This window comes from Bombina bombina, chromosome 1, assembly GCF_027579735.1.
Source record: "Bombina bombina isolate aBomBom1 chromosome 1, aBomBom1.pri, whole genome shotgun sequence".
NCBI lineage: Eukaryota > Metazoa > Chordata > Amphibia > Anura > Bombinatoridae > Bombina > Bombina bombina.
Genome location: NC_069499.1, coordinates 242,526,196 through 242,536,814, shown reverse-complemented (window position 1 = coordinate 242,536,814; position 10,619 = coordinate 242,526,196). Strand labels below are relative to the sequence as shown.

The window sequence follows — 10,619 nt, the reverse complement described above, 5'->3', positions numbered from 1 at the left end:
GCGAAGGTAGAGGGAGGAAAGGCAAGGCAAATATTTCCAGAATGGGTGAAAGGGATGGTTATATATGCAGAATGTTTTATAACGGCTAACCCAGATAAGGTAAAAGGGCTGCTACGATACATACATTTAATAGCAGAATGCTATACGACATACGGGGGTTTTGCATGGAAGGATTATGATAGGGAATTTAGGAAAGGAAATGTACAATTGGGAGGGAAGGGTAGAAAGGATTTTGCGGTCAAAATATTGGATATGTGGACGAGGTTGATGAAGGTCCCAGAGGGGCAGGGCAGCAGGCCTATAGGACAGGTGAAAACATTCAGAGCAGAGATAAAGGAATGCTGGGCGTTCAACAACAAGAGGTGCGATAGGGGGAATTCTTGTAAATATAAGCACGCATGTAGATACTGTGGGGGAACGCACCCAGGAGTGGATTGTAGGAGGGGTAATGCAATAAATTTTCCTTTTCGAGGGCACGGGGGGGGGGGGGGGGCGGTAACGGGGGAGGAATGGCGGGTAATGGCCAAAACACCGCTGAGAGCAGATAGAATTATTGAGGAATTAGCAGCGTATCCGCTGAGAGAGGAAAGGAATTTGTTAACAAAGAGTTTGCGTGAGGGTTTTGTGGTCCCAGTTAAAACAGAGGTTAAAGGGGCAATGCAGGCGAGAAATCTGATATCTGCAGCGGAATTTCCAGGGGTGCTAGCGGAGAAATTGGAGAAGGAGGTTAAACTGGGTAGAATGGCGGGGCCATTTAAGGAGAAGCCGTGTGCTGACTTGATTGTGTCTCCCCTGGGAGTAGTTCCTAAAAAAGAGAAAGGTAAATACAGGATGATACAACACTTGTCCTACCCCAGGGGGAATTCAGTCAATGATGCAATTGATAAGTTGGATTCGTCAGTGCAATATCAATCCTTTATAGTGCGGTAAAGATAGTGAAACGGCTAGGAAAAGGGGCATTAATGGCAAAGATAGACGTGGAATCCGCTTTTAGGTTGTTGCCTTTGAACCCGGTTAGTTTTAATTTAATGGGTTGTAAGTTTGATGGTGTTTACTACATAGATAAGTGTTTGCCCATGGGGTGTTCGGTTTCTTGTTCAGTTTTTGAAAAGTTTAGTTCATTTTTACATTGGTTGTTTACAGAAAAGACGGGATGTGAAAGCATGGCTCACTACTTAGATGATTTTTTGGTTGTGGGCAGGAAGGAAGCAGAGGATTGTAGAATTTGGAAAGAGGAGCTGGAGGCCATGTTCAAGGAATTGGGGGTGCCAGTAGCAGCAGAAAAGTCAGAAGGGCCGGGTACAAGACTGGTCTTTCTGGGTATCATGATAGACTCTGCGAGAGGCCAATGTGAGCTCCCAGCGGATAAGATTGAGAAGGCGAGACATAATAAAAATAATGTTGAAAATAAATAAAGTGACGCTTAGAGAGATGCAGAGATTGCTGGGGGGTTTAAATTTTGCATGCAGAGTAATACCTGTGGGTAGATTATTTAAAAGAAGGCTGGAAATGGGGACAAAAGGGGCCAAGCTGCCCGAGCATATGGTGCGAGTGAATAGGGAAATGAAAGAGGACCTCAGAGTGTGGGAGTCATTTTTAGACGAATTTAATGGTGTCAGGATATGGGAGGAGGCAAAGTCAGTGAAGGAATTGGAGTTGTTCACGGATGCAGCAGGCAGTGCGGGTTTTGGGACGTATCTGCAAGGTAGATGGAGCACAGGCGAATGGCCCCCAGATTGGAAGGAGAAGGGATGGTAAAGAACATGACTTTGCTAGAGTTATTTCCCATTATAGTGGCAATAGAGCTATGGGGCCATATATTGGAGAACAAAAGAATCATATGCTGGTCTGATAATAAGGCAGTAGTGGACATAATGAATAACTTGTCATCATCATCTAGCCCGGTGATTAAGTATTTGAGATATTTTGTTTTGAAGTGCCTTAGGCACAATATTTGTTTCAAAGCACAGCATATACCAGGGCATAGAAATATTGTAGCGGACGCACTGTCAAGGTTTAAATGGGAAATATTCAGGAAAGTGGCTCCAAGGGCAAGAAAGGAAGGTGAACCCTGCCCTGTTCTTCTTTGGCAGATTGGCAGCAAATAGACAGAATCAGGGAAATGGTAGAGAAGTCCGTGGCGCCAAAAACGTTGGCCGTATACAAGAAGTATTGGGAGCGGTGGCGCGAATTTAACAGGATTGTAGGTCATGAGGAAGAAACGTTTTTTCTAGAATGGCTATGGGTATTGAAGAAGGGAGGCATGAAGAAGGGGCAGTTGGGCACAGTACTGGCAGGAGTGTCATATTTTGCGCAGCTATACGGGGGAAAGGATGTAACAAAAGAGATTTGTAGTGAGGAAGGTATTTAAAGGGTGGGGCGCAGGAGAAAAGAAACAAGGGGATAGAAGGGAGCCAATAACAGAAGATAGGTTGGTAGAAATGATAGCTGTACTCAAGAAAGTACGTTTTAATGACGATGAGGCATTGGTATTCAGGGTGGCATTCTCTTTGGCATTCCATGGAGCATTGCGCATAGGGGAGTTGCTGGCGAGGAATAAAAAAGATTTGAGCAGTGGTATAAGACGTAAGATGGGGAGTACGGGCAGTGCTAGTTTTGATCAGAAAATCAAAGACGGATACAGAAGGAAAAGGGGTATGGGTGTCAATGGGGAAGGCAGGTGGAGCATCTTGCCCAGTGGCAGCAGTATAGGAGTATATGTTAACAGTGAGGGAAGAGGGCCCGCAATTCATTAGACATAGGGACGGAACCAGCGTCACGGTTTTTCAGTTTCAGAAAGTATTGGAAAGGGTGGTAGAAAGGTTAGGTTGGTCAATTGCATACTATGCTCCGCATTCATTCAGAATAGGGGCAGCAACCAGCGCAGCAACCAGCGGGTGCTCAGTTGAGCAGATTAAAAAAATGGGGAGGTGGAAATCAGCAGCGTACAAGTCTTACGTCAGGCCGAAAGGGGGGATTTAATTGCTATTAAGGGTGCAAAATCATCTTGGAATAATGAACCAACCTAAATGAATTTGTTTTCTCCAATTTTTTGTTACAGGAAGAGCGCTAAGGATAGGGGTTGTGGGGCACTCGTACGTGTACTGGGCACAAGTTAGGGCTGCGGCATTGGCGAAAGGGGCACATTTAGATTTTAAGCACACCGAAGCCAGTGTTAGATGGATAGGAAAGAGGGGAATGAAGTGGGAAGAGTTGGTAAGCACCATACAGCAGGCAAGGCAAAGATGGGGGCGGCCCGACGTATTGATAATACATTTAGGGGGGAACGATATTGGAGCATACTCGTTGAAGGAGTTGGAGGAAAGTATAAAAGGTGAAATGGGGTGGCTGGCGATAGCATGGCAAGGAGTAAAGATAGTATGGTCAAACATAATATCAAGATTGGTTTGGAGGAACACTGACACACAAAGGGCGGGCTATAGATCCAGGTGGAAGATTAATTTGGTAGCGGCCAAAGCAGTAAGGGAGATAGGAGGAGTGGTGCTGGAACATCCGCTAATAGCAGCAAAAAGGGAAGAGATATTCAGGCGGGACGGAGTTCACCTGAACGAGGCGGGTAATGACCAGTTCTTGGAGGACATCAGGAGGATGTTGGAGGAAATGATAAAGGTAAGGAAAGGTCACGGGAAAGGCTAAATGGTGATTAGCGGAAAGAGTATTTCTTTGTTGGCGGTGAAATTGGGATCTGGCACGTAGGCGGGGCATGCGAGGGGCGGAGGGGATCCTGTAGCATACCCAGCCTAAGTCGTGATTCGGTGGTCTAGCTCAGTGTTTTTCAACCAGTGTGCCGTGGCACACTAGTGTGCCGTGAGAGATCCTCAGGTGTGCCGCGGCAGACTGACAACAGTGTGACATATTTTTTAAACTTTACTTGTTTTTTACTCCCAGTGCAGGGGTAGTTTGTAGGAGGCATGGCTAATGGCTGGTATATGCTGCAGGTTCTCTCCTCCCCTTCGGCTCTGCCACAGGGGGGGGGTTTGTGGTCTCCCCCCCTGACACGTGGGATCCAAGTTCAGGTTATGCAAATGCTGGTGCATTTTGAGTTGTTATGTTGAATTTGGTGTATGTTATTACCCAATGAGAAATTTTATTAAATTATTAAATGTGACCTTTCCATATTTAGCCAAACTCCTGTGTTGCGTCATTATTTCAGGTTGCCAGAATGGCAAAGGTGGTAATAAATGGTGGTGTTCAAAGGGTGTGTCATTATTTAAAGGTATATGGAAGGTAAATGGAGCCTCTAAGACCTTAAAAATAGCAGCGGGATTGTATAGGATCGGAGCGGCCTAAGGGCTGGGCTCATAGCTGGAAGGGTTAGGGGGGAAAAGAGAGGGGGGGAAGGGGTTAGGATTTAGAGAAAAATAGGGAAGTAGAAGATAAGAAGGAGAGGAGGGACTGAAGGGATAGGAGATAGGAAAGGGGGGTTGAAAGGGTATATATAGATAGGACAACAGGAAGTGACATTAGTACTAACCTTTTTTGTTTCCCTCCATAGATTCAAACGAGCAAGTAGAGACAACTACGCGGAGAGGTCACAACCAGAGATATGGAGAGAATTTGGCACGGTTAGGGGCACAATGTCAACTACTTAGTTGGATCGCAGTAAGACCGCCCGTGCACCCTAATAAAGGGAGTCGAGAAAGCTACAGCTGGAAGCTAGTGGGTGACTCGAGCGGTCTAAACTAACTGAAGGCGTTAAGATAAGCAAGCAGCCATAAAGAAAGAAAAGTTTTTTAAGTTGTTGCGGTGAAATTGGGATCTGGCACGTAGGCGGGGCATGCGAGGGGCAGAGGGGATCCTGTAGCATACCCAGCCTAAGTCGTTATTCGGTGGTCTAGCTAATGGCTGGTATATGCTGCCGGTTCTCTCCTCCCCTTCAGCTCTGCCACAGGGGGGGTTTTGTGGTCTCCCCCCCCCCCCCCTGACACGTGGAATCCAAGTTCAGGTTATGCAAATGCTGGTGCATTTTGAGTTGTTATGTTGAATATGGGGTATGTTATTACCCAATGAGAAATTGAATTAAATTATTAAATGTGACCTTTCCATATTTAGCCAAACTCCTGTGTTGCGGCATTATTTCAGGTTGCCAGAATGGCAAAGGTGGTAATAAATGGTGGTGTTCAAAGGGTGTGTCATTATGTATAGGTATATGGAAGGTAAATGGAGCCTCTAAGACCTTAATCCTATACAATATTAAAAGCATCTGAGCCAAGTTTTAGTGCAAAAGTTCAACAATCTAACTATAGGTGTATTTGTTATATAAACATAGTATGTGGGGGGTAACTATAGCTGTATTATTTATACATGGTGGGGTCTTCACAGAAATGTTTGCCCAGTGGGGCTATAGAAAGAAAATCAGACCTGCAATAGGGTTAACAAAATTATGGGTCCAGTTTTTTTTTTCTCTCTCATTCATGAGGTTATACAATAATTTGTCTGGAAATATATATGAAACACAGTCAGCAAAGGCTATGCATGAGCTAGAGACTCCGTTCTATTTGCAACTTAGCTACCAATCATGCTGAATTTAAACTTATGTGAACACTACAGACGTCATAATGATAATGCTTTACAATATGAAACAAAAGCATTGGAAGCTTGCAGATGGGTCTTGATATAATGGCTCGCGTGTCATGAAATGGCTTATTTTAGCAATAATAAAAAAAAAAAACAACATGTATTATATTTTGTATGAGCTATTTACCCAGCCTACTTACAACCTTTCACGAGATAAACTGTAATTCCGTTTGCTGTTAGGGTATAGCAGACCGAGATAACATCTATTGTCACAGAGTGAACTGGCCATGGGCAACAAATACTCAACTACGTAGTAAGTATTTCCTTTAATAGCATCGAGCCTAGTAGCTACACACAGAGCGAGGACCAGCAACTTTCAACCTCAGGACACAGCCAAGGTGAGAATACAATTTATCCAATAGCGGGAGGAGACCCTAGGTACGTCACTGAGATGGCAGTGCTTGAGATTCCTTATTGGCTTGGCTGACTCGCCTCCAGTTCTCTCGTAGCTGATTGGCCAGAAGTTGATGTCAGGCTTGAGTCTTTGATTGGTTACTTTATTGACGCCTCCTTCTTCTGTGGATCATGGCTGCTTTGCTCCGTAGCTTGTTCCCTGGAAGCCGACGCGGGATTCCGGTGCTGTCTCAAAGTAGCCGATGGTGCTGGAGCTCGGGGGTTCCGGTGGATGACACGGTTAATGGGCTAAACGATGACCAGAAACAAGTGAGACAGCGACCTTTTGACCTCATCGCATGTCTAGTACCCTTTAGCCTCTTTGCTGTCAAAATGTCCGTAAACAACGTATTGTTATACAATGCACTGCAGCTCTCTGTCAAGGTTGCATATTAGCCACCGAATATTCGTTCTTATAGGCCGTGTCTGCTTAGTAATGGCCAAGTCCTTAAAGGGATAATCCAGTCTATATTGTGTAGAGGCAATATGCCCTTTGGCATCTGTACAATAGGTTATAAGACCTTGTATTTAGGCTGACAATATTTTTTTCAATGTTCTTGCTTTGTATACACTGAAGTACTGAAATAATGTGTTGTACATCAGATATTTACACGTAACACAGTCTTTCTCCATATGCCACTATGATTATTACAATATTGAAAATTAATGTAATATACATTAGCCTATATTTTGTAATATTTACAAATATGGCGGTGTCAACTTGATGGTGGAATTAATCATATAATAGGGCTGGGAAATTAAGACACATTTGTTTAATTTTAAGTTTTTTTTGCAGTGTGAGTAATTCAATGGAAATTGACAAATTACTGAGGTCTGAAAAACATTTAAAGGGACAGTCTACAATAGAACTTTTTGTTTTAAAAGATAGATAATCCGTTTATTACCTATTCCCCAGTTTTGCATAACCAACACAGTTTATACTTTTTACCTCTGATTACCTTGTATCTAGGGATGCACCGATACCGATACTAGTATCGGTACCGATACCAAGTATTTGCATGAGTACTTGTACTCGTGCAAATGCACCGATACCTCCACTTCCTACCCATATGCTATCTTGTGGCGTTTTTTTCAAACTGCATGTTCCCATTTCATTTTAAACTGGAGTGGAGACTAAACTAAAAATTGTTTATTTCTGTTCTGCCGATACAAATTGCTGTTATTTGTACAGGTAGCCCTCAGTTTACGCCGGGGTTAGGTTCCAGAAGGAATGGTTGTAAATCGAAACTGTTGTAAATTGAAACCCAGTTTACAATGTAAGTCAGTGGGAAGTGAGGGAGTTAGGTTCCAGGCCCCTCTCAAAATTGTCATAAGTAACACCTAATACATTATTTTTAAAGCTTTGAAATGAAGACTTTAAATGCTAAACAGCATTATAAACCTAATAAAATAATCACACAACACAGAATATATAATTAAACTAAGTTAAATGAACAAAAACATTTGCTAAACAGCATTATAAACCTAATAAAATAATCACACAACACAGACTTCACTTTTTCCTTTTTCTGCAAACAGTTCTTTCTATGCATTCTAATCTGGACTGATTTATAGACAGGAAGATCTTGTTCTTTGGAAATCTGCTCGATAGCTCAGGTCTGATAAAAACTGATTCATTTCAGCTTGCTTGGCTTTGCTGCAACACAAGCAGACAGCTCCACCTACTGGCTATTTTAATAAATGCACTGCTTCTCAATGCTTTTCAATAGCAGTCACATGACTGGAAAAAAAGGTTGTTATTCTGAAACGGTGTAAATTGAACCGTTGTAAAACGAGGGCCACCTGTATTATTGTAGGAGAGATCACTGTACCTCGTTCAGATAAACTCCTGAAGTACTGGGCAGTTAATAAACAGATTTCCAGCTCTGGCTAAAATGGGCCAAAAATATCTTTCTGCACCATGCAGTAGTGTGGAAAGTGAAAGACTGTTCAACTTAGAGTCGAACCTCCATACAAATGTCAGATTGATGTTATATTTAGCCCTACAACCCAATTGCATCACCCCTTTAAATTTAATATTTTATTGTAATATTTTTTATTTATAAACATGTTCAATTAACTTTTTTATTATTTCATAATGTCTTTTGAGCTACAGTCCTTTATAATTATAAAGAAGGAATCTTAAATAATTAGTCTGTATTGTGCTTGGTAAACTGTCACATGACATAAAAAAAAAGTATCAGTAATTGGTATCGGCGAGTATTTGAAAACAAGTATCGGTACTTGTACTCAGTCATACAAAAATGGTATCGGTGCAACCCTACTTGTATCTAAGAACCTTCTGAAAGCCTACTGATCACATGACACTGACTGTTTTTATTATCTATTGACTTTTTGTTTTGTTTTTTGGGATGCACCGAAATTTCGGCCGCAGAAACGGTTTGGCCAAAAATGGCATTTTTGGCTATTTTGTTTATTTTATTTTTTGTTTAATTTTAATTGTGTAGCTTATTTCAAATTTGATGCTAGCCTAGAGCTGCTGTTTGAGTTCATTTCTTGACTTACTGTTTCTCATATAATAATAGTTTTCTAGGACTATACTTTTATTTGGATAATTGTTAAAAAAAAAAATACTTTTAAATCTGATTCTGTTACACAGAACTAAATACAGAATAATACAGTATATTGATATTTAATGTTGTTTTAAGTAGGAATGCACCAAAATTTGTTCGCAGAAATATTTTGGCTGAAAATGGCATTATCGTTTTTTATTTGTTCTTGGTAAAATTATTGTGTAGCGTATTATTGTTTTAAGATATTTTGTCCAATTTTAGTGTGTTGCTTTCAATAAAAGTGTATTTATTTTATTGACTTGCAGGTTTTAAATTCAGATTCATTCATAAAATAGTCTAATTATGCAAAAAAAAAATATATATATTTTATAATAATTTTGGAAAAAGACATTTTCGGCTAAGTGCATCCTGGATTTTCGGATTCGGTTTCGGTCCAGAATTTTTGCATTGTGTTGTGCTAAATCTTAACTTTCTGTACCTGAACAGTTATCTATATGGCCCACGTGTACTTTCAGTCTCTTTATGTTGAAAAGCAATTTAAAAAGCATGTGATAAGAGGCAGCCCTCAAGGGCTTAGAAATTAGCATATGAGTCTGTCTAGGTTTAGTTTCAACTAAGAATACCAAGAGAAAAAAGCAAATTTGATGATAAAAGTAAATTGGAAAGTTGATTAAAAGTACAAGTCCTATCTGAATAATGAAAGTTTTTAATTTTGACTAGACTGTCTATTTAAGGGAGATAATACTATGTGTGTCAATGCCATTTTATACTTATAGATAGCCTTATTATTAGATTAATAACTGATTACAATTAATAGAAGTGTATAGAAATAATTTAGGATGGAAAAACTCAATATACCCACTCTATAAGATAAACCAATACATGTAGTGGAGGGTGCTGTACACTAAAATCATACAAAATATAAACAAAGGAAGCGTAACAATATGCACTCACTTTAAAACCACCAATAATCTCTCGGCTAAATGAGAGAGACACTGCTGTCACTTCAAACTCTCATCCAAAGCTGTAATTACTAATTGTTAAAGGGACACTGAACCCAAATGTTTTCTTTCGTGATTCAGATAGAGCATGCAATTTTCTAATTTTACTACTATCAGTTTCTTCGTTCTTTTGCTATCTTTATTTGAAAAAGAGGGTATCTAAGTAAAGGAGCCAGAGAGTGTTTTTGTTCAGGACCCTGGACAGCACTTGTTTGTTGGTGGGTGAATTTATCCACCATTTGGCAAGAACAACCCCGGTTGTTCACCAAAAATGTCCGGCATCTAAATTTACATTCTTGGTTTTCAAATAAAGATCCCAAGAGAATTAAGAACATTTGATAATAGGAGTAAATTAGTTGCTTAAATTGCCTGCTCTATCTGAATCATGAAATAACAAAATTGGGTTCAGTTTCCCTTAATTATCTAGGTTCAATAAAAAGCCCAAACTATGGAAAAATACAGTGAAAACAATGTCCATCATGATAGCAAAACAATCTACAGTGTGGAAACTTAACCATTCAATCCTTAAAAGCAAATATCATCCTATTAAGGGCTAGATTACGAGTGGAGTGCTAACAGTTACGCTCAAGTTAACTGTTTCGTAACACAAAAAAAGTGTCACAAAAACACATCAAAAATTCATTACAAAGTACAGTTATGCTCATAACACCATCTAATATAAATTATTTATTAAAATATATTACATAAAGTTTTTTATAAGGGCTCAAAGATATGAGGTTTTAACAGCAAAGGGCTTTAACATTGAGATATGTATGTATGGATGTTCTAAGGTGGTGATAGTCCACAAAATTCCTTACTTGTTGGAATTCACATCCTGGCCACCAAGGAGCGGCAGTCTGAGTAATCCTCCTTTATAATAAAATATCAGCTGCAATATTATGTTGAATAAAGTTAGCGCTAAGATAATGTTAAATAATTCTGCCTTATGTACAGAATTATATAAAGTTATTTTGTAGGTTTACTGCCCCTTTAATCCCAGAATTTCCCTCAATGGATAGTTACTTAAAGGGACAGTCAACTCAAAAAAATGTATTGTTTAGAAAGATAGATAATTCCTTTATTACCCATCCCC

The 10,619-nt window shown here is 40.1% G+C and overlaps 1 protein-coding gene across 1 annotated transcript in view; it reads left to right on the top strand.

Annotated features, from left to right (window-relative positions):
- Window positions 1–6,099: 6,099 nt before the first annotated feature.
- The window catches only part of IVD (isovaleryl-CoA dehydrogenase), a 146,650-nt gene continuing 142,130 nt past the window's right edge, over window positions 6,100–10,619 (top strand). Inside the window, exon 1 of the mRNA XM_053697896.1 lies at window positions 6,100–6,261. Coding sequence (XP_053553871.1) covers window positions 6,124–6,261 — 138 coding nt within the window. The 5' untranslated portion in view covers window positions 6,100–6,123. The remainder of the gene's footprint in view (window positions 6,262–10,619) is intronic.